The 25596-nt window shown below is 35.8% G+C and overlaps 1 protein-coding gene across 5 annotated transcripts in view; it reads left to right on the plus strand.

The window, feature by feature from the left end:
* RBMS3 (RNA binding motif single stranded interacting protein 3) overlaps window positions 1-25596 on the plus strand; it is a 672503-nt gene that overhangs the window by 444493 nt on the left and 202414 nt on the right. For all 5 annotated transcript variants that reach the window (XM_063114184.1, XM_063114181.1, XM_063114183.1 and 2 more), the window contains exon 6: window positions 2121-2200. In XM_063114184.1, the coding sequence (XP_062970254.1) occupies window positions 2121-2200 (80 nt within the window). The remainder of the gene's footprint in view (window positions 1-2120; window positions 2201-25596) is intronic.

Here is a 25596-nt window from a genome sequence, read left to right on the forward strand (position 1 = left end):
TTTAAATATCTTCTGATTTGGGGAAACTTGTGATGCAATAATAACCAAAATGCTATCTTTATTTTTATTTATTGAAATTGCATGTAATGTAGCTTAAAGATTTTTTTTTTTAATTTGACACCAATTTGATTTATTCTTAAGATTTTCTTCAGAATAATACTTATTTGGATCCACTGGGTCATCTGATAAAATGAATACTGACCTGCTAATGTTAAATTAGTTTCCCGCACTTTCTTGTCGTAGCAGGATCAGCTACATAAATAATAGGGCCCAATTAAAGATGACAATGCAGGACCTCTTGTTAAAAAATTATTAAAAATTTTAAAATGGTAACAACAGAGTTTAAACCAAGTTCAGGCTTATTCTAAGGGTGGGGCTCCATGGGAGAACACAGGTTTCATGCCGTTAAGTCAGTCCTGCTTAGTAGTCGAAATTTGCCGTGTGCATCAATACAGAAAGGTGATTGTCCCTCCCATACTTCATAGGAATGTGCCTCTGAAAACACTTAAAAATTTTCGGAAAATAATTACATCTCTCCAATGGAACCTGCTCCTGATACCATCTCCACATTTGATAATACAGGTACAGATGCCCTGTTTGCATCTCCCAGTTTATCTCTAAGAGTTTCCCAGGTGAACCTTCCACTCAGTTACGTGGTCTGCTCCCCCTACCACCTTGTGTAAAGGACCCAAGCCCTCCCACCTGTGCAGCTCAGCTGCTGCCCTAATTACTTCTCCAAAGTCCTTTCCTGCCTTTTGTGCTTGCTTCTCTGTTTGCCTGGCTTCTGGGATTCCTCTCACATTAGAATCCTGTAGCTGTAATAAATATGTATAACTTATTTGGCATCTGTTAACATATTTTTTCCTTATTTTGTTTCCTCAGCATGTAATATGGTCACGTAATATGGTTCTGAAAACAGACATAAAATTTCAACATAGGAAAATTTTACAACTGGCATCAGTGGGCTCCATTCCAAGAAAGCTCATATTAATAACATAGCAGAAAATCCAAAATTATACTTTGCCTTTTGGACAAATTTCACACATTTCATATGCATTCTTTCATGTGTATTGGTGCTGTTCCTTAAATTTATTTTTGCTTGCAGTGTACTGTTTGTAGGACTTAATTTCCTTTAATTAAAATCAATATTTTACTTTGTATCATCCCCACCCAATTTTATAAAATAATAAAGGCCAGATATCATTTATTACTTAGAAAAATGTTACAAATACGACTGTACATAAGGTATAGCAACACTGCCAAAATTGAGACTATGGTGGTATGGCTCAAAATGTTCATTCCTTAGATTGTATGTGAGATGCCAAAATTTGGCACAAGAACCCTAGTTCAGAAATATTGATATGTACTATGAAAAAAATAGGGGATTGTCCAAAATTCGAAATTAAGAAAGGATAGGACCTGAGATTCTAAGATTTATATATATATATATATATCTTCATCCCACATGTAGGACCCCCAAATACTCTCTTTGGGTGTTTTTTACCCAGTACGTTTTCAATGAAAGCACGATGCTGATGAGACAGTACTGCTGTAATCACTCCTTTAGGCTGCAAGTGTTCAAATAAAAGACATCTCCTCAGCTTGTTTTGTGGAGTCCCTCAGTGGCATAGCTTAGTTGTTATATTATAAGCTTTAATTTTGGACAGGTGTCAGTTCAAATTCCAACTCTACCACTTATTGGAAAGGTAGTCTGTCCCTCTGAGCCTCAGTTCCTTCATGAATATGAAGAGCAATAACAAAGCTTACCTTTCAGGCTGCTAATTTAGTTATTCAGCAGACATTTATTAAGCACTTTCCATTGCCAGACGTCCTTGTGTGAATTAAGTAAAATAAAACCTCAGGGTTATCTCCAGGTGAGCACTCATCACAGAGCCATCCACATAGACAGCTTTCAGTAGAGTGAAGAATGCTTTGGGCAATGATGAGTCTGTGATGTTCTCCTATCAGACAAGTCATGGAGACAGTTGACAATTCGGGTAATTTTCTCAAAGCAAGCCTTTACGTAGCGTTCTCCTTTTCCTTTTCTTTTCTATTTCTTCTTCTTGGATATGCAGAACTTGATGAAAGTGTGTGATCCCCTGTTTACCTTCTTCTTCCAGAATGGAGTCTACTGAAAAATGTGAAGTGGTAATTCAACATTTTAATGGAAAATATCTGAAAACACCACCAGGCATCCCAGGTAAGAAATGCCATTAAGAAATCACTAAATAGTGTGTAGGAAGGCTTATTGCTTTATTAGAATGAGCCATAGTAAAGGTCCTTGGTTGGTCACTGGGAGGGAAAGGTTTGCTTTTGTAAATGTGTGTTTTTTGATAGTATGGAGCAACTCATCTTTCTCAATAGCTTCTTGGTGATTCTTCTTTGGCTGTTTTTTGATCTCTGCTGCTATTTTTTAAAGTGGATTATGAAAAAAACAGCAAAGAATAGTTAAAGAATGCCCTTGAAGCGAAGGAAGTTTATGACTCACCATTGATATTGAAATGCTGATGTCTCATCTGTAAACTATCTACGCAGTGACAGTCACAGTGGAGTCCGTAGGTTGATGCCAGTCCCTAAACATTTCCTACTAGTTGTATTAGTCCATTTCTGTTGATTATAACAAAATACCTGGACCTGGATAAATTGTAAGAAAACAAAATTTATTGCTTACAGTTTCTGAGGCTGGGAAGTCCAAAGTCCAAAGTCTAAGTAATACATCTGGTGAGGGTCTTCTTTGGTTGTGGCTTCACAGCAATGCAGGGGTCTCACGTGTCAGAAAATGGCAGAGCAGAAAGATAGAGATTCATAATATGCTCTCCTTTGAAAGCCCTCAGAACAATGGCCACAACCACCATTAAACCATCAATTTAATCACCTTTCCAAGGCCCCCCACCTTTCAATTACCATACTGGTATTTCCCACCCTCTTGACACTGTCACTGTGGGGACCAAGTCTCCAACACGTGGAACTTTGGAGGATACAATTTAAGCTTCAATGCGTTTGGGGGGCGGGTGGAGCATCCAACCCACAGCACCATCTATGACAAGAAACGTGCAGAAAGTAAGATTAAATGTTTAGAAACATTTATAGCAACTTGACATTGTCCTGAAATCTGAGTTTATTATTTTATATTTTGCAAAAATATCAGTTACTGACAGACTGAACAGTTTTTAAAATACTGCCCATTCATCAGAGATAGTTTGAGAAGCACCAATCTAGACTATTCCAGTGCATTTCACATTTCCCAACACAAAATTCTTACGATTTTACGCATTTCATAAAATGATATAACTTTATGCTATTAAGAGTTACATTCTACATAAAAGAATTGAATATATCATGTGTATCAGGGCTACAAATGCTTCAACTTGATATTAATCTGCCAGTAGCATATAGGAAGGCATTTAATATTAGGTAAGTAAAATGTAAAATGTATCTTACTCATGCATAAAAAAATTAAAGATTGAATGAAGTGCTGAACTAATAAAAATTACAATGAATAAAGAACTGTCGGACTAATTAATGTTGTTTTATTTGTTGCTCTTTTCTTTACGGTGATTCCCAGAGGAAAAAAGTGACTTCTTCGGTTGTACAGTATTTTCCTTTTTCCTTTTTAGGCTGGATTTCAGTAGTATTTGCCATACAATGCATCTACTATTTAAAACTCATTAGAAAGTTCAGGGGCTGGGCATTTCAGTTCCATAAAATATATTGAGGTTAAGTAGAAGGGGATCTGTGAACAAAAAGAGAAATATTTTTGTAGAGAGTCATGGGTCCCTTTATGACTTGGTTGGTTTGGGGAGAATGTCAAGAAAGCAGAAAGACCCTACAGACAGACACTTGCCTAATCTGAAAAATCTGAAATAGCTGATCGCTCGTTAATCAGTGAGTCAGCATATAGTCGAGACTGTGCCTTGATTTGGTTAGCTCCCATGTCTAATGTTCCCTTGAGAACTGACTTCATTATGATCCAATTGGAGACATATGGTGTTAAGGAAAGAGTTAGCAGTTTTCATCTCAGCATGTAAGTTGCCCTTGCACTTTAGGAGAAATACTTATTTCTTTTTTTCCTTTTAGCATAAACAGACATTTTAAGACACTCTATTCAGACTCATCATTGAATAAAGAAGTTCTATTGTTAGTGGACTTTCCCCTTATTTTATCCAACAGACGCCTATCTATATAAAAGACATTCAAACTAGGTGTGAATTATATGGTTATATAAAAATTTTCAAAAATCAACAAACTATGTAGAAATTATTGTTGACTCAAGTTTTAACATAGACCTCAATTTTTTTAGGTTTCTTCCTTTTTGGAAAAAGACATATTGAAATTCTTCTTGATCAGATTGATTTGAAAGTATTTTATCTGGTTTTCCCCATAGAACATACTGCTGACTAATACAATTTAATGCCGAAAACTAAGAAAGTCACTGTAAATCCCCAAATATCTGGGCATCCTTCCTGAATAAGCAGGCTGTGATATTAACCTATCTAATATCATAGCTACACCCAATGGAAACATTGTGAATAGCAGGAACTTAGTTATGAGTTTCTCACTCACTTTTATCTCATGGGAGCAATAAAGGCAAAATAATTGTGCTCAGTTATAAAATTCTTAAGAGATAATATTATGCTTCTGGAATTTGCACTTAGCATAATAGAATTAATACAATATTGATCATCAGTATTTGAATTTGCTTATTTATGCATTACTTTGGAAGTCAGTTAGAGTTTAATAAAGGCTTCAAATGCTAACTGAAGATATTAATTTTTGATACTTAAATTTGATGTGAAATAAAAGAGGGTGTAATACAAGATATGGGTATTTTGGAAGATAAAGTAGTAAAATGTCCTTGTGGGGTATAATAACTAAGTTATGACAGATACAATCAAATTTGGGTAATCTCAGTCTGCCTTTATTGGTCCTCATTGCTTATTTTAGGGGGATAGTTGAAATCTTACTTTCAGGAACTCATATCTTAATTTGATATTCTATTCCATCTTTAAGACAGAGAGTAAAATATTACTATGAGTACTGATATCAGATTGGAAGTGATTCTTGTGACATTTTTAAAAGACGTGACCAATTTCCAAACTTTTTTCAGTACTCTAGCGAACTTGTCCTTGCTCATGGATGTAATAATTTAAACCAGATATAATTGGTATAACCCTCTACAACTACAACAGAATTTTAAAATTTAGAAAAATCTCAGTATTCTGCATTATCAAGATTTGTCATCTTTGAATTCAGAACTGCACATTGATGGTTTCAATGCTTTGCTTTAAGATCATGTGGATGAGGGACCCACATGATCCAGCAATGACCTGAGATCCTCAGGCCCTAAGAAAGCTATTGAAAAGATTAAATAAGTCAGCCCTCTTCTTCTTATACTAGAGCCCTGCTTTTAACCTTTTTCTAAGCAAGTACAGATCAATTAGTGCCATATTCACATTGCTTACTTCTCCATTTAAGGACAACTTGGAGAAATGTGCATATGCTGTTAGGCAAATAGAATTCCATTTCAGTTTGTGTCACTCTTGACAATAATAATCACACTTAAAGGACATGCAAAGCTAATTATTTTTCTAAGATGATCATCTATTTTCCAAATCCCCTAGTATGTAATTTCTATAAAAGATCAACAACAAAAAACCTACTTCACCCTAAAATTTTGACATTGCTCTGAATTTTGAATTATAAAACATGATAGTTAATGACATTTGCAAGAACATATAGCATTGAACACATTTGTTTTGCAGCCTCTGTTTTAATTTGTGCCATTACAGGAATAATTTGCTCATTAGATATGATTCATGTTGGTATTGAGTTTCGATTCCTGACAGTCACATGAGTTGAAAGGGATCTATGTACTCATCTTCTTTTAGGCCACACTTTTTCTCTCTGGGCTCCTCTTAGTAATTCATGAAAGGTCTAATTTTAACAAATACAACATGGATCATTAATGCTTCTCAGTGCCTCCCAGAACTAGTTCTGTTCACTTTAGATTATAATGTTCTCCCCAGATTTTGGTTACCTGGATCAATAAAGCTAAAAATACATGCCAAATATCAAATTATTAAGTACTAATATACAGGAAGGTAACAAAGATCAGCTGACAGTGTTGCTGCTAGTAGATGGGAAGGAGAGGCTAAAGGCGTGTGTTACTCAGTGTCAGTCACTTGAGTGTTGTAGCCATCAGCAGAAGGAGATCATCTAGTATTTTCTCCCTCCCCTAGAGGGAAAAGAAAACACAGTGTTCCATAAATGTTGCATGTCCTACATATCGATCTTGATGTTTTCTGGACAAAATGAAGGATCATTAGTTGCTTGCCTGCCTAACCCAGACGTTTCTTTGTCCCGTAATGAATTGCACAGCAATGTTGTACAGCCCCAAAGCGTTCCATTTTAAAATCTTTGGCAAAAGCAAAGGGCAAGTTCCCAGACACTTCAGGGATCTGTAGGGCATAAACTTGAAAGGCTCACTTTCAAAGAGCCCCCAGAGCAGAGTGATACACCATGCGAAAAAGGATCCCACATGTAAGGACATGTATCGATGAACAGAACATGCAGGCCAGTTTGTAAGAAAATAAATCAAGTTTTGCTCTCAAACTACAGTTTTGCCTGTAAGCACATGCTTCTATCAGTAGAGCAGTCTTTCCGGAAGAAAATGGAATAACACACTTTTGGCATGATTTTCTTACTCTTTAGATAATTGTTTCTCATCCTAATTAAACTCCAAAAAGTAGGGAAAGGTTGAAAGGGAGCTCACCACTTTATGAGATCTTTTAAATTTTAACAGGTATTGTGATCAACAGAAATTTGGACAAATAATTAAGTCCCGGAAGAATCATATTTTTCTAATAAATAAAATAAAACTCGTGTGCCTTCTTGATGCTTTCACATAGTAATTTTACATTGTGTGTTGATGTAAATAAAACTGTGTATGATTGTGGGTATATGAGGATACTTAAAAACATCCGTGGAAAAATAAAATTAAAAGATAATACATATCTTTTCATGAACATTTGAAGTACCTATATGAATACTTTGTAGGCACAGGAAAGGAAAAATATTTGTAATATGACAATATGAGTTTAAAAAAAAAATGACGAAAAGAAATGTTTAAATTTAACTTTCTTCCCAGAGTGAAATATTGACAACATATTTAAATATAACTTGTATTAAAAACCATAGTTCAAAAATGTGAATATTTGAGCAATAGATTTACAAATTTTTGTCAGTAGAAAATGTTGCAAAGCCTCAAAATTTGTGTCTCCTCGGTGGTACCAGTCTGTTAAGTCCACAAGTGCAACTATAGTTGAGAAAGAGATAACAAATAAAAAAATACTATGGTGTACAGTTTGGCTACAATATATCTATTGTTCTGCTCAGGTGAAGCATTGACTCACCTGTGTTTCATCTTTGTGAAATTAAAACATCATTTGCATAACACACGCGGTAAACACTACAGTCCCCAATTGAGTATCAGTTTAGATTTCTCATTAGTGAGGGAATTTTTGCTATACTTAGAAGCTACTTGGTGTGAAGCCTCTCATCTTTAATGTCAGTGATGCTTTCTAGATCATTTCTCTGTATCAAACACATAGTTGCTTTATGCTGAAACAAACACATTTAGAATATTATTAGTGAACTTCACAGAGCAGCCAGACAACGTCTTGGTCAATGGAGTCTTAGAATAGGTGTTGTGAATTCTATGAAAATTGATTTGGTCAATCATTGCCCAACCTTTCTATGGAGCCACATCTGATATTGTGAAAGTAAACATGTCATGTTTTGGTAACAGATTAGATATAGCAGAAAGAAGGCAGAGATTATTAAATTTCTAAATTCGGATAATGAAAAGCTAGATAGAGAAGAGACAAGGATTCATCTTCAGGAGAAAAGAAATAATTGGAATGGGTTTTGTGTCCCATGCTACATCTCCTCCACTCACCTATGATTTCAGCTGCAGATGGGCAATCCACACACCCTGGAAGCATCTCATCTTGGGTATTCACCTACTTTCTTCCCTTTTCCACCTTAGAACAAAACCTATAAAAGCTTGCTCAACAAAACACGGGTCTTCTGCAAACTTTGGGGGAGTTATCATCTCCTGGGACAACCTTCAATCAACAGAATGTAGGAGTCAGTGGAGAACATTAAGCTTCTCATCCTTTGTGAGAGACAATTCTGAGTCTTTGGTTCCTTGAGGGGTTGCCCACAGTGGTAATAAGCTCAACGAGGCACTCTTTATTAGCCTTTCTTCCTTCCCCACCTTCTTTCCCTTTCCCATCATATCTGCTTCCTGGTATCAGCTCCCAGTTCAACTGCTTTGTCCCAGGCTCTGATTTGGGGGGAACTCAAATTAAATTGAGGTTTAGTAATTTGTGTTGGGGAATTACTTTTTTATTTAAAACTGCTCTCTATAAAGTAAGGTAGACCTAGTTAAAGTAGTAAAATGGATTTCATGGACCAAATGTACTGTTTTCTTTTACTTTTTTCTTTTTTTTTTTTTTTAACGGAAGAGACTATAACCACATAGTAGGGTTCATGAAGGTGAATATTACTGGAGGCAGACAGGTAGAAAGCCAGGGTTGAAATTTAGCAAGAGAGATATGGAAGACAACTGAGGCAAAGTGCCAACAGTGGCATGGCTGGCCTCCCAACAACTGACAAAAATAAGAAGGATTTAGAGAAATGATAATGCAAGCAAAGTGAAGGTGAGGTGCAGGCATAGAAAATTATCATCGTCCAGAAGGTAATGTTCGAGGTATTGGTCATGGATAAATGTAGAGTGGTGGTCGTGATAATGAGATCCAGTGTGCATGCCTGTGGCTGGCTGAAGTGAAGTGGAGACAATCTTTAGCTGAGCAATCAGAGGCTTCTGATTAGAATGTTGAAAGGTTTTTCAATAATACTTTGGATTTTATTACTTAGTCTCACACTTCCCTTAATTTTCTCCTGAAGCTCTAATCTTGGTAGGAGCAGGTTAAGAAGTGTGAATAGTGGTGAAGAAATTCTTTTAAAAATTTATCTGATTCTGAGTTTTCCAAACCATGGCCTTTTTTATTTCTGTAACTAGAAGGGCTATGTACTTAGCTCGGTGTAAGTTTTCAGTAAATGTTCTTTGGAGTTGTACAATTCTGTGAATTGATTAACTCTTGTACTTGTGTTTGCTTTGAATGAACTTCCTGAGGGTGTTGGGAGACACACACCTTCACCCAAAGAAGTGTGCAACCAACCTGGAGAAAAATATTGAGGAAAACCTTCAAATATTTTTAAAATTTTTCATAAAAATCCTCTACAACACATATGTATATCTAAATAAAAAGGGAAAGAGAGAGAGAGAGAAATGTTCACGAGAGTGAGAAAATTATTTGAGCAAGATTCCAGGTACTTTTTGGATAGCCTCATTTTTCCAAGACTGCTTTTCAAGTTATCTCTTTAAAGAACTCTTCTTGGACAATGCAGTTAACAACTCTGTTTTCTGACAAGGCAAGTGGTCTTGCCGAATTATTTTGAACTCATGTCTATATCTTTGCTTTTTGTCGTTGGAACTAGTTAAGCACTATTATTATGCTATGCTTTTGCTTCATGCCTCCCCCCACACACACACCTTTTTTTTTCTCTCTCCTTCACTTACAAATGTGAATATCTTGAGAATAAAAAGAAAAGATAGTTTCCAGGTTTATGATTTGTCTCTTTTGGCATAGTGTTCCCTGCCTAGGGGAAGTACCACATTGGCTTATTATTATTATAATTTTTTTGTCAATGGGATATGGTTAATGCTTTGCTGACCATATCTTTTCTACAGGTAGGTATAAAGCATCAATATGTAGTAGCAGAATTTGTCTGGAGTCTCCATTTGGCTTCAGGAACCAATCATTTAAAGCAGTGGTAATTTCATGAGACAGAGAAAAGGGATGAGGAGGTTTTCTATACAACTCCAAAATCATGAGCCATTTTCATCAATTATTTCTAAATAGTATCTCTATTTGGGTCTGCACAAATTTCCGAACTGAAGATGTCATGGTAATAACTTACAAAATAAAGAATCAATCCTTAATTTTATTTCTAAGGCCATGTTGGGTTTTGCCTTTTGTCAGCATCACTAAGTGAGTAGCTAAACCATTTATTGTCTGTCCGAATGAGTCCCATTAGCAAGGGGAAAGGGTTGTGTGGCTTAAGACCAATTAAGAGACAAGCCAGGGAAACCAAGCTGAATAATTAAGTGCTTAGTGTATTTCCAAATTTACAGTCTCATTTAATAGGATTGATTTAAAAATGAATTCTGACCAATTTTTGAATAAATGGATAATACTCTGAATGAAACACTTGCCACTCTCTCCCAGTAACTGTCAAGAAGCCTGCCATGCATACAACTCATTATTTATGATGTAATTGTTTAGAATAAGAAGTCTGCAGAACTTAAAAAAACTTTTTTAAGAGGAATGTGAATGAAAACACTCAGACAAGCTCTAAACCAGGCATCATTTGTTTATCTTATTAGCTGCTTCCTCTGATTTCTTTAGTCTTTCAGCGCATGAATGATGAATCAATTATTATTTTGTTGTTATTTTAGCCATTTTTCAGTATAAAAAGATAAATCTTTCATAGGAAGTTGGCATGCTTATGGCCTTTTTTTAGACTTCATGTATTTCAAAGACACACTTTTCCCATTAGATTATAGGTTTTTCTAAGAAAGAACTTAGATGTTTATCTCTCCCTTTAAAAAACAACTCTTACTCTACAAACCCTTTTAATACAAGGACTGTACCTTGCTGTTTGTTGAAAGCATCGAACCCAATGTCTGGCACAGAACAATACAAATAATTTTTTGTTAAATAAATAAGTAAATATCTAGTTGTGGTAAGCTAAATTGACTAAATTGACTAATTGGCTAAATTGACTTAGGGTTTTTTTGTTTTGTTTGCTAAAATTGGATTTTGCAAGGAAGTACATAGATGTTTCTAGTAGAAGGTTAAAGTTTGGCCAAGCAAAGATTTGTCAGTGTTGTTTGCGTTACTTGTATATTAAACAGGGAAAAACTATCCTGTTAATTATTTCAACTTCACAGTTTCTTTATACCTTCCCGTAAGTATAAACAGATGCTCCACAATTTACTACATGGTTACATCCGATAAATCCATCATAAGTTGAAAATACTGTAAGTTGAAAATGCATTTAATACACTTAACCTACCAAACATCATAGCTTAGCCTAGCCTACCTTAAATATGCTCAGAACACTTACATTAGCCTACAGTTGGGCAAAATCATCTGGCCTGTGATCACGTGGCTGACTGGGAGCCTTGGCTCCTTGACTCTGCCCAGCAATGCAAGAGTATTGAGAGCATATTGATAGCCTGGAAAAAGATCAAAATTCAAAATTTGAAGTATGGTTTCTACTGAATGTGTATAATTTTCAAACCATCATAAAGTTGGGGGCTGCCTGTATTAGAATGGAAAACTTAAACATTCGAAAGAGAGCATTTGTGAGTAGGAGGGTTCTTATATCTCAGAGTACATTGTTTTTGACCCAAAGAAATGAAATATTAATTTAAACAATCTGGTACCATAAAATATGCCAAGAAAAGTATACCAATTGCAGATCTAAATTCATGCAAATGTGTATCTCTTAGGTGTCAATCTTAATACTTGCTTTCAGTAATTCCTGTCATTAAAATATCATTTAGGTTTGGAAAGACAAAATGGAGCTCACTGAGATTATGTAGCTGATATCAGCTATGAGTCTTAAATGATTATATCTAAAGCATAGATGACGAAATAAGAAGTGAAATAAGAAGTATATTAAAGCTCTAAATGGTTAGCTTTCACACGAAAGCTTAATTTTGAGACACCTAGTAAAAATCCATGGAGGTAAATATGGAGACTTATTATGTATTAACAAAGACAGATCATTCTCATGATTCAAGTGATTAAAAAAATCTGTAAGTGAAATTTCAAAAATGTGTTAACACCGCACCCTTGCTTGGCTCTTTCACTTCCTGGCCTCAATTCCCCATACCCTTACTGGTTTTTCCTGAAAATCCTTCCCAATAATTCACTTTCACAGGCATCCTTATTTCAAGGTCTGCATCTGGTAAACCCAAACTGAGACAGATATTAAATTCGTATAGGCATTCAATTCATTATTCTGCAATCTATTATTTTCATTAATATTCTGAGCTTTTAAATCTCATCTGCAAAATATACTGAGTTAACTAAGTTCTTCAGGACAGTTTGAGGGAGAATTAAAAAGTGAATGTAAAATTCCTCAAGCTCTCTGACTTCACAGGACATACTAGACACACTCTAAGTAAGGTAGCACTTGTTGGTAAGTAACAGGCTTCTTTGTTAATGGCATACACAGTTTGATTATTGATAAGATGTTTGTAATGGTAGGTAAAATTGTGATCAGGTGTCCTGTGAGTGAGCAAATCACTGGTTGATAGTATGATTTAGTGAATCACAATATGTCTTGATAAAGGCCCATTCAAAAGAGTCAGAATGGTACCATTATATAAGATAATGGGGTTTTAATATAAAAAATCTTAAAGTAAAAAAACATTGAAGTCATATATATTGAAACTAACTTATTTTTATGTGCAACCATTTTAAGATGGCATACTGAGTTCCAGACAAATGGTGTTCCGGAGACCCCTGAAGGTCCTTTGCAGTGGTCTACAAGGTCAAAGTATTTTCATAGTAATGCTAATGTTATTTGCCTTTTTCACTCTGATTCTCTCATGAGTGTAAAGTGGAATTTCCCAGAGGCTACGTGATTTGCGAGATGGCAAAAAAATTGAATGCAGAAGCAGATATGAGAATCCAGCTGTCTTCTATTAAGCCAAAAATTACAGGGATTTGCAAAAACATAAAATAAGGCCACTTATCTCTTGATTTATTTTGTTTTTGAAAATAGTTTTTTAAATAAAAATATATTATTTGTGTTAACACGTAATGGGTCTATTATTGTTATTTTAAAATAAATTAATAAAGAAACATCTAAAATTCCTGTTTTATTTTTTTGAAATATTAAGTATCAATGGATATAGTCTATATAAACAAAATCTCTTTGTGTCTTCAGTCATTTTTAAGAGTGTAAATAGGTCCCAAGACAGAACAAAAAACAAACCTTGCAAACTGCTGACATACAGTAAAATTCAAACCCTTTCATTTTCTGAGATCTAAAAAAGACTAAGGATGATACCTAGAATAGAGATGAAGTTTTAAAATATCCTCTCATTTTTTTAACCATATTTTGAGAACCTAGGTGTGTTCTAGAAAGCTATATTAAGTGAAGGAATTAAGAAATAAATTTCAATTAAATAAATTACACTACTTGTTTTAAAAAAACAAGCATTCAGGTACTTTAATCTATATTGAGTGTTTTGTTTTGCTTTTTCAAATGCAGAGGTAATAGTTATTATGAACATTTGCCTTATTGTTTTTATTAGCAAATAGTACACCGTTTGACAGAATATGTGAATTAAAACAATATGTGTGAACAGCATTAATTCTGGAGTTGTAGGGATAGAACTGTGGGATTTTATGAGTGGCATGTGGGTCTGCCAGAATTTAGGGAGAGATTAAGACTAATGTCAAAGAACCAGAAAGCTAACCACAGTAGCACATGGGAGTTATGTTTTCATGAGAACTGTTCTGTGTTGCTTCTTTTGGTCACTGCTAATTTCAGATAAGTGCTCATCTTACAGCAGGACTGCGACATAGTGTGTTACTCACCTGTGGGACTCATTGTAAGTAACAGCTTCCAGGTTTGCTAGTTTTAGTAAAAGATAATACTGTTATAGTCATAGTAATTTAAACACTAATGTATAACTAATTAAACACTGTATGTTATTAGCATCCACATAAAATCTTTTTTATTTTCAGAAATGGCAACGTCTCCCATTGTAGAGTCACAATCATGATTTTTTTAAGCTTATTGTATCTTAACCTAATTTGAAAGAACTCTAAGGAAAGTAATTCTCTAGCTATCCTTAGTCACTAGTTATCATTTTAACTGAATATAGTGAATGTAATAGATGAAATAATTTAAGATAAAATTTCTCCTGTAATTTATTTTGAAAAGACACAATTTAATATTTACACGCTTTGACAGCCCTTTATTTCTCTCACCCTGAGGACACGTATTTTGCATCTTTGCTGCATCCATCTGCTATTAAAGAGCAACATTCATCCAGCTTATGATATGCTTCTTATGAGAAACTCTTGGCTAGGATCCTCTTTTGTCTCTGTGAATTTAATTGCTGGGAAAAATGTATACGATAGAGAATACCGTCTTTGCCTTTGGAGGCAGATGGATCTTCATTTGAGTTTTGATGCTGTCTCTACTTTTGAACTTGTGTAAGTGATTTAGCCTCTTACCAGGTTCTTCATGGAACCGACTAGTTCCATTAGGTGTTAATATTACCTCCTTTACAGAAATGTTGCTAGAATTAACAGGGATTTTATATAGCTCCACAAAGAGTTCTGGCAGGAAATGATAGATATTATTAGTAGCATCTGTTGGCATCATGAGAATTTCAAAAAACATCCGCCTTCTAGGCTGGAAATACAATTTAACAGTTGAAGTCTATGAACTACAGTCATTGATGGCATTATCTGGTACAAGGCTATGAAGGTAGTCCTCCCTTGTTACTAGGTAAGGATTGCCTTTCATTTTGAGCCTTATGCACAGTTGTCATTTCTCACTCTAGAATGCTACCCAGTAAATCTGAAGTGCCCATATTGGAGCTTGACAGTTTTCTGGGGTGATTAGAAAGAGTATAGCATCAGATAAATAGATTTATAAACACTGTCATGCTTCTTATAGTACCAAGATGGCCACGTTAATGCAGAGTGTCATTATTCTGGGTAAAACAACTACAAAAACTTGTATGAGTCTGACCTCAAGCATCTTATAATGGTTTCTCAACATATTTTTGCACTTCTAGTTCTGAGGACCTAGAATCCCCTTCTTACACCCTCATTTACCAAAGAATTTTGGCACAAATATAAATAGAACATTTTTCATGCCAATTTTCCTGATTTCCAACTCCCCTTCCCTTAACTTTTACTGTGCCCTGTTGAATTGTTTTCTTCTATACTGGGTGTCTATTTGTGATATGTAGTCTTGTATAACAACTGCTGTATACTTACCTTATCCCACTGGATGGCAGAATTATGCCTTTTTATCTTTGTATCTCCTCTAATACCTAGCATTTGAACATAGGATGCTTAATATAGAAACACTGAATTGAATTAAAATAGTTGAACACATTATTCTAGTGGGATGTCTTAATTTTCTCTTAATAATGTACTTGATTAGTAAATGCTTCTAAAGTAAATACAGAAACCATCAACTATGATGATTCCACAGAGAAATATTTTCCATAATATTTTCCTCTTTGTAAATTTTAAAACATTTAAATCTCAAAAGCTTTCTTTGGGATGGAAGTCAGTGTTCAAAAGTACAAGAATCCTTTTCATTCTTTTAAAGGTTAAATTATTTTTCCATTCTGCTTCCTATTTTCCATTGCTCCTATTGCCAGATTAAAATTAAAAAAAAAAAAGTTATGGCCTATGGAAATTAAAAGAAACAAAAGGAATAAAATAAATGTGTTGGAACACCAAACATCCTAATGGATGTTACAGTTAATTCTAAAACTACCAATTAGACAATTGTTTTTCTAATTAAAATCATTTGAAAACACAGCTCTAGTCTTCTCAAAGGTTTCTCTTACCCAAAGTTTCCTGCAGATTCTATCCTTGTAGTGCTGGGGGCTGTGGTGCCTCATGCTGTCAGCAGGATGGATTCATTAACCTTTACATTGATTTGAACTGTTGTTTGAATAAATATTTATACCCTTTTTCCCTGATGGTTTAATGAAGTCCTTTATCAATTGCATTGAGATCTTCTCCCCTTGACCTTTGCTACCTGTTCATTCAGAAAATTTTTATCAAGCTGTCTATTTACATTGTTAATCTCTTGCTGCCTCAGTCAAGTTTGGCACAGAAACATATTTGTCCTGGATTCAGCAGAACTATTTTACACTCTTTTGGCTTCTGTAGAGAAGAAATTTCTGTCTTCGGATTTCCTTTTTTAACTGCAGGGTAAAGCGTTTCCTGCATTCTGCATATTTGTCTTTCTGTCTTTGTCTGCCTATACAGACAGTATTTCTCTTGTTACTCTTTGTATGTCATTACTTCAATTTCACCTTTCACACCAATGTTTCCTAAAAGATAAGTTAGAGCCAGGAAATGCCTCTATCCTGTCCCTGCCGATGAATACTTTTCTTGTAAGGGAGGTTGGGGACAGTTACTACGTGCCAGACATTGCACTTAGTGCTTTACAGATTTTTTCAATTTACTTCTCAAAACACTCTTAGGAAAAAAGTCATTGTTTCATTTTCAGATGAGGAGGCTGAGGTTTACAGAATACATGTAAATTGCTCAGACTCAGTCATAGTAAATCCCAGGATTTAGTTCTGCAACTAATTAGATGTCTGACCTTGGGCAAGTTACTTAACCTTCCTACCTCAGTTTCCTCATTGGTAAAATGGGGATAACCGTAGTCTCTTTCTGTACTAATGTTGTGAGGATGGCTGTAGATTAAATAAATTAAACTACATAGAGCTCTTGGTATGTTTCTGGTAAATACTAAGTGCTACTTAGGTGTTAACTTTATACTGCTATGCCATAAGGTCTTTTCTTGGATGGAGAAAGGATATACCATAGGAGAAGAAATCAGCAAGAAATCCAATGATCTTCCCCTCCGTTCCCAAACTTGGAAGCCCAGCTGTCTCCCTTATTTGCTAAATAGAATGAATATTAATATTCTGTCTTTGGTTAAATGTTTCATTTCTTTTGTCTGTTCAAAGCCTTCCTCGAGATTCAGTTGCTTACTTCAACACTCATTCTAGTTTTCAAAAGAATGAAAATATTTGTCTATCACTCTGAGCAAATCATGCAGTTGGTTTTTATACTGTGTTTAACAAGTGGTTCTTTCGTTTTAGAGGAAAGGTAGCCTGTTAGAGAATCTCCCTTTAGAGAAACAATCTTCCTTTAAAAACTAAGCTTTAGAATGTCGATAGTGCTTCTCAAATCATCCTCAGGAAAAAAAAAGCATTTTTTCATTTTGCAGATGAAGAGGATTAGGTTTACAGAATATATGTAAATTGCTCAGACTCAGACATAGTACATGGGCTGATTGAGAAACAATCTTCCTTTCAAAACTAAACTTTAGAATGATGTTATTTTGCTCTTTTGAATTGTATATAAAATAACAGCTAGGTCCAGAAGAAAAGGCACATAATTAAAAGGCCCCAATTAGATGATCGACAGACCCATATTTTCTCCATCTATATGGTAGCTTTTCATTGAATGGCCCAAAGAAGCCATGGAAAGTAAGTGGGACCTGATAATGCTTATTATTCCTTGCATTCCTGAGGTCTGGAGAGAAAATGTCTTGCTATTGGTACTGTTTTTAGAGTTAAAAGATGCCACTTAGAAAAATGGTTACCACAGGTACTTAATTCAAAAGACCTGAACAGATTTCCTTCTGTGGTTACAAAGAAGCTGCAAATCTCAAAGTCATAAAGGTAAGTAATACCTACTGGGATAAAAATAATCCCGGCAATCCTAGATTAAGACCCCCCGCCAAATTAAATCTTAATGACGTAGCAAAAGATCCGATAGTTCAGTGATGGAAGACACAAGAAGACTGTATTCTTTACAGCCTAGCTTCTCTTGGAGTATTTCAATGTCCTCTACACTTGTAGATATTGAATTAGTTTTTTCTTCATTCATTAAACAAGTATTGTTAATTTGAGTGCAAAGTAGATATAAGAATAACTTTTCAGTAGGAGGGATAAACACACAGTGTAAGAAGTGTAAAAAGGGGCCCAGAGACTGGAGGTAAAAAGGAATCGATCGACTCCACATAGAGGAGAGACCAAGAAATATTTTAGGGAAGTTTAACATACTGACATTTTTACAGTCTTAATAATAAAATATTTATATTTTGATATTGAATAAAATTTCCTGTTAGCATGATCTTTGAAATACAAATTTGATTTACATTTACTTTTCAAAGTTTTTCATTCTTTTTGGTGAGTGAGTGTTCCCTGACACCGCACTCTACAGACCTGTTCGATTTGTTTAGCTTCGGTCATCCCCTGCCTTGAGTCTTAGACTTGGTTGGGGACAGGCAAGGAAATCAGAATGAACCCTCACACTCCAGGCCATGATAAAAGGTTCACCTTGTTCCTCTGTACCAGTATGTTTATGAAATCTAGTAAAAAATCCTGCTTTCAGAAGTCCGTCTTTGTTTTGTTTTGTTTTTAAAGAGCCTCTCATACATAAGTGGGGTGAATAGGTGAATAACATTGATTTCTTTCAAAGACGGGTATAATGTAAATGCTGCCTAGTAGAAATGCATTTCCATTTCCTGCACTGATCTCATCTTAAAGCCTGGCAGTCAATCCTATTTTTTATGTATTGCTCTTTTAACAGAAATTCCATGTTCCAAAATGAAAGTGACTGACAAAAGATGTTGAAATGATGCTTAAAAGCCTCTTATCTATCATCTTTGGAGTTTCAGGATGCCATTAAAAAACAACAGCAAATGATAAAAAGAACAAATGGTTGTGTACTTTAGCTGATATCATTATTCAAATAGCTTCTCAGTGGTGGTGTTTTTTCCCCCCCTAAAATTTTTTTTGGAAGATGGCTTTGAACTAGGCTCAGTCCATACAGAACAGATTTTACTGTTTATCATTAGAAGTAGAGTATTTTCTTACCTTAGAGACAATACAGATGAACTCATCATTCATTATGTGGCTAGAACTCTCTTTTATCCCTAAACTTTGACTATTCAGCTAGGAGAACCAAGTCAGAACCTTCTCTTCTCTGAAGACATCCTGGTGGGAGTCTACTAAAAGCTAGTCAGTAGGTATCCCAATATTTTCATCAACAAAGCAGTGACAGATATATCAATACATTTTGCATTTATATTGCAATGTCTTGGGCATAAAATAGGAATCTTGAATGGGCACTGGCATATAATGGTTATTCTTGCGCTTAATCTTTGTTACCATTTTTTTCCCTAAAATAACCTGATTCTATTTTTAAAAACTTAAAGATAGTGATAAATCTTAATCTCCAAATTTGATTTAAATTCTACTGTAGTTTTTAAAATATATTTTCAGTTGGCCAGAAACATCTATGATCCCTGCCTTTTAATCAGATGTATTAAAATATTAAAAATTAGGTGCATGGAATCAGAATTCATTTTTACAATATCACAGCCATCGACCAAATAATGCCGTGATTTCTCTTCTGTGCTTCCAGTATTTTCAATCTAAAAGTGATAGAGGGTTAAAGAGGAGAGAGAGAGAAAAAAAAGATGGATTTAGACCAATATCCAAACCTTGGTTTTCCACTTCGGTTCATAACTGCCATTCATTTTTCACAGTCTGAATCCCAGTTATCACAAAATAGTACTCAATCCAAACTGCATTTCAGCTTCTGGCAAAGGAGTTCATATATGTCTTCTTGTTTTTCATATTCCATATGAAGTTTTTACTTTGAAATGCAGGGTCCTTCATGCTTTGGCTCCATGCTCTGACCTGACCAAGTTTTCTAGCTTTGTCTTCTACCAAAATGTGCACATATCTTTGTATCTTTGGCTGATCTTTACAAAGGCACCATGGAGCCAGACTGCCTGGATGACAATTCCAGCTGTACCTCATACTAGCTCTGTGTCCTTAGACAAGTGACTTAACCCTGCAGGGTCTCAGTATCCCCATCTATATAATGAGATAGCAGCTACCTCACAGGATTATTAAATTAAATTAGTTTATATATGTAAAGCCCTTAAAGGAAAGCTACCACATAACAAGTACTCTAAATATGTGCTACAGTAATAATATTTATCATCATCATCATCATCACAAATAGATTTCAATATCACTCATTTACTTCTACCTTGCTTTAGCACATCCTGAACTCTTCAACTAAGACTTTTGGAGTGGGATACTGTATAGTCATTCTTGTTAGCAGCCGTAATTATTTTCTCGAGTAGGCAAGACAAAAAAAAGAAAAAGAAAAAGAAAAAACAGGAAGGCAGTATTTAGGAAAATCACTTGAGTGAAACTGCCTATGATGGTATTTATTTCTTTACTCTGCAAATATTTATTGAATCTCTACCATAAACCAGGCACAGTATGAAGCCCTGGAAATAAGGTAACAAACAAAATAGTTATGATCCCTGAACTCACAAAGCTTACTGTCTGGGTGAGAGACAGTTGATAATCAAATAACCTGCAAATGAATAATTGTACATTTTAATAATCCTATATAAGAATACAATAAAATGTAATGAGAGACAAAAAGATGTGACCTACTTTAGATTAAGTGATCAAAAAAATAAAAAAGCTTTCTGGAGATGACATTTAAGATTAAATAGAATAATTGATTAATAGAAGCAGTAAAATTCCTGCACAGGGCAAGTGCTCAGTAAAACCTTAACTATTGTCCACTAACATTTCATTTTTGGGCTCACATCTTTTGATATGACACAAAGAAGGGCCTATTAGCATCAGAGACCTTCATTTATTGTTTGTTTCTCTGTTGCTTTTTGTTCATTTTGTCTTCTGATGGGGCCACTTTCCTTCCCTGGCAGAGATGAAAATGCCTTATTTGTTGTGAACACAGTTAATAAGACTGACTGTACTCCCGTGTTGGCCACGTTGCTCTGCTGATTTTCAATAAACATAGATGAGAAAGAAGCGATGAGAAAAACACCAGCCTGCATGCTGATGTTTGAGGACCAGCTCTTCTCTTCTCTTTCCTCTGGACACCTTCCAGCCAGTATTTCTCTCATTCCTCTAGCAGCCCCTCTTTTGTACCAGGCGCTGTGCGAAGCCCCAGATGCACAGGCCAGGTGCTCACTTATCTGTCTGAGGGTCTCTGGGGGAATTTCATGCTATCTGCAAAGTTTTCTCTGAGAAAAGTTTCTACTGACACATGGAAGGCAAATTGTTTCTTAAATCCCTTAAGGATGCTAGTTTAAAAAATTGAAAAAGAATTATCTGGAGAAAACATTTTCTACTTTAAATGGTGATGGAATATATAAGAGGATTAAAAAAATCAATTATTTTGATTTATTTCAGTTGGGTAAAGGGTGATGCAAAGGGAAAACACAAAGCCTCTCAATAATGTATTGTCATCTCCAGGGATGGTGATAAAATGCCGTGGGAGGAAGAACTATCTGGAAACGAACAATAAATAAATAAATACTACACGCACTCCCCCAGTCACTGCTCAGGTGGTCAGACTAGAGTTATGAGTGTTCAATCACTGAGTATGAATTAAACATTTATCTCAAATGGGATTCATCTTACCAGAATGTTTCTGAGAAGCCTGATGAACCTCGTCCGGGTGCTGTGTGTCTGTAATGCTGGCATGACTCTTAAGCCATGACTCTCTGACAGTGGGTAAGCTGACCTGCATGAGAAGTTCAGGCTCACTGCTAAATGGAGGCCTAGTTCTAGCTGTGAGAAAGGCCAGCATGAGTTTGAACATGGCTATAACTCCTCGCTGAAGCTGTGCATTGTTTCTTCTTCTTTAATCTGTAACCTAACCCAAAGAGGCAACGTATTTGTCAAGAGCTTTTGAGTAAACACAGTTTCAAAATATTTGCCTGTTTGATGTGGTACTAATTAGTGGCTAAGAAGGTGGGCACTGGAATTAAGCCATGGATTCAGACTATGGTGCCAGTGCACACCCAGCTGTGTGACCCTTCACAAAGCACTTTCTTTGCATTGTGGGGACATTAATGCCTACCCCAGAGGGGGGTTCTGCTTACAATCCAACGAGCTATGGGCATGTAAAGCCCATACTTGCTGGCTCCTTGTAACTTGTCAATAAATGCAACATATATGCAATATTTGCTTAGTTTAAAACCAGTTAAGTAGTGTCTTTATAATTATGAAAAAGCACAGGTGACCTACTACTTTAAATGGTGGGTTTAGAGACTCAGCATTTTGTGAGTCTATTTCATCTTATCTTCATATATTATGTTCATTGTGCTCAGAGCCTATAATAAGTCTTTTGTAATAGCCCATGTTGACTTGCTACATGTGAGCATCATTGTGTTTTTCCCGTGCTCCTTTGGTAGAAACTACTGGTCACTAAGATAGACTAGAGGAAAAGAGAGGTAAATAGAACTGACATCGATAAAACACCAATAATGCCAAGTAGTGTTCTAAGTACTTGTGGAACATCACCTCTTGTCCCCACAAAAGCCTGCAGCTTAATTTCTGCCATTTCTAATTAAAAACTGAATTTCACAGAATTTCAGGTATTTGCCTCAAACACTTAGTATGTGGTCTGGCCAGGATTTGATACCAGCTGAGATTTGATACTACAATCAAAGCTTGGCCAAATGAAACAGGAGACGAGAGAGCAAAAATACAGTTTATCTTTTCTGCTTGATCATTTACTCCTTAATTAAACGATCATTTATACCTCACCAGTTTCTGAATTTAACAAAAATACATTGAAGTTTACTTAATCCCAGTTAAAACATATGGGCAAATGGAACCAAAGCAAAACAATAAAGAATAGTCAGTGAGAAAGAATATTAACTTGTTATAGCATGGTCAGGACATTTCAGTTTTGACCTAAAATGAACTATAATTGAGCTCCCTGGAAGCAAAAGCAAAAAGAGAAACATAGTAAGTTCTATAGTTCAGCCTAGAGGGTTAGCTTTTGGGGCAGTCAAGAACCTTTGTCAGTTTTTTCATTGCTGTATACTAACAATCTGAATGAATCTTGGCTAATAATTTGTCTTGTAATATTTATTGAATGAATAATTAAATCAGTAAGTAAATAATTTTAGAAAGCATGTCACATTTTCTGTTTCTAAGAAAGTAATTTATATGGCATTCATATCTCCAAACTGTAACTTCTCTCATTTAATATGAATAATAATGCCCTATCTTACTTAAGAAATGTATTCTATCCTGAGGAGTATGATAAAAATAATTTTGACTCATTACAAACGCAGCCGATCCCAGCTCTCTTTAGCCTGTTGTATCTTTAAGCTGGTAATCAGATGAGAATCACGACTGCATTGCATTCTATGAAGCTTATTTTCTCTGAAATGACTTACATGTTGGTTCAAAGATGTGTGGTCATTCTTTGTTCCTTCGTAGTGACTGTGGTATCTCACTACACCCTGAGATTGTGTTGATAGGCCGCTTGTACTGAGGAAACTTCTCTTGGCCATCTCTTAGCCTTGTTGATGGAGGAGCATGTTCAAACCACATGAACAGGGCTTTGAATCATGCATGTAAATGGGTTTTCAGGAAAACAGTCCATTTTCTGAATGGATTTCCTGAATGGATTTTCTGAAAACCCATTTACACGCACAGGATTTTGTAACAATTTGAGATAATAAGTGAATCACAGGTCTAGCAGGCACTGCTCCTTCTTGAAGAGATTCTTTGACTGCCTCGATACCCTCTAGTTTAGGAGATTCATCACGTGAGCGGACCCAGCTATCCACAAATGATAATGAGCACTGTACAGAGCAAAAGAAATTGGGGAATGGAAGAAGGGGATGAAAGAAAAGAATCTATTAAATTTGTTTCCTCTCTCACAGGGATCCCTTTAAAAGATGTGCATGTGATGGTAGCTTAACTCTGCGCTTCCCGTTCTAACTCACGAATGCTACTCGTTCAAGGGTGCAGGTTGTTTGCTGACATGGACATTTTTAGTTTTGTTATTACTGGACCCCATCGGATTCCCCAGGCTGCATGTGTGTTAGCATATCTACTTGCCTTTTCCAACATGTTAGCTGTTGTTTGATGGGGATTAGGAAAGGGCAGAAGGATGGTGAATAACACAGCATTGCTGGTATATTTTTCTGTCTTTTGCTGTGATTGTAAATGCTTGTTAACAATCCAGGATTTTTGGAGAGAGGAGAGAAAACACAGATGAGCATGTGCACTCTCACAGAAAGTGGGAGCCAGTATACTTGTGAAATTCACACTAAACCATGGAAATACATCAGAGACATGCTCCAGCTCTGTAAACCTCATGACTGAGTGCTTACATAAAATGTATTTTTCTGGTTAACTACATATATAACAGGCAAGATAAAATAGTGCATTTTATTTTCTTCTTTTGGTATAAATGTCACCTTATAACTGCAAATCTGCTTGATGTGTTTACTAATTAATTCCCATATTCCTGCACTAGTGCATCAACTCTATGAGGTCAAGAACCTTGTTAGTTTTGTTCACTGTTTTATCTCTAACGTAAAACTGTATATTAGGTATAAAACTAACCAATATTTGCTGAATTAATTAATTGATAAATGGTAGTAAAATTAAAATCTAATGCATGATACATTATTTGGAAGTTATTTAATCTTGGCTATATTTCTTAAAACCTCTTGGACTCATCTTTCTCTGTGAACTGTGAGATAGGGAGAAGAGTGCCACTAGATGACCTGTGAAGGTGCATTCCAATTCTAACCTTCTATACATTGTTAGCAGGAAAGGATATTGGGCTGATTCATTGTTTCCCTGATTAATTGACTGAATAGAAATTAATTGAATTCTATATAAGAAAATTAAATTGCATTTAGTGCCTACTGTGTGTCAGCCTAATTTGGATAAAACATAGTTCCTGTGCTGGTAGATTTCAGAGGGGTGGGAAATGTATATGAACAGACATGTCATCATCTAACTTTGTATGATACAAGAGTGAAAGATGACCAATATACTATGGGAAGCTTAGGAAATCTTCATATATAAAGTGATATATAAGCTGACTCTTGAAAATTGAATAGGAATTTTCCAGCCTAAGAAGGAGGAAAGGTTGGAGAAGATGATTTCATTAGGAGGAAACACGAAATCATGAAGGGGCATGTGGGATTGGAGAATGGGAGAGATTTCAGCAAGTCTAGAGCATAGACTACGTGGGGTGGAACAATTTGAGATGAAACTAGAGAGGCAAGGTATGGAAATACACACATTAAACTAAAGCATTTAGGTTGTATCCACTTAGGGTATAATTGCTTAGTACTCTACTATCATTTTACTAGTGATGAAATGAAATATAAGTGACTTGGCCACGGCCATTGTTGAGCTCTTTTACCTGCCCGTAATCCTGCCGACTGGGCCAATTGTAGAGCTAGGGCTGGGTCTGGAGCTCACAGTCGCCTCCAGCCCATTCCAGACTGGGTCACAAACCCTTCACATGCCAGGCTGGGTCCCCAGACCCCTCACATGCCAGGCTGGGTTACCAGACCCCTCACATGCAGGTCTGTGAGCTAGGTAACTGGCCAAAAGGTCCTTAGAGCCATAGGTTCGACAGCATGGCCATGCAGGTGGACACCTGAGGCAGATGCCACCCAAACTGAGGCACCGCACATGTGCACTAACTCCACCTCCACACACACAACCTGTTTGCAAAGAATGCGCTGCATCACCACCAACCTGCCCCGAGATGAGTAAGCCTGACCAAACTATTCTGTTCCCAGCAATCCACCCCTTCAGGGTCCCTTGCCATACAA

This window comes from Cynocephalus volans, chromosome 11, assembly GCF_027409185.1.
Source record: "Cynocephalus volans isolate mCynVol1 chromosome 11, mCynVol1.pri, whole genome shotgun sequence".
Classification (NCBI taxonomy): Eukaryota; Metazoa; Chordata; class Mammalia; order Dermoptera; family Cynocephalidae; genus Cynocephalus; species Cynocephalus volans.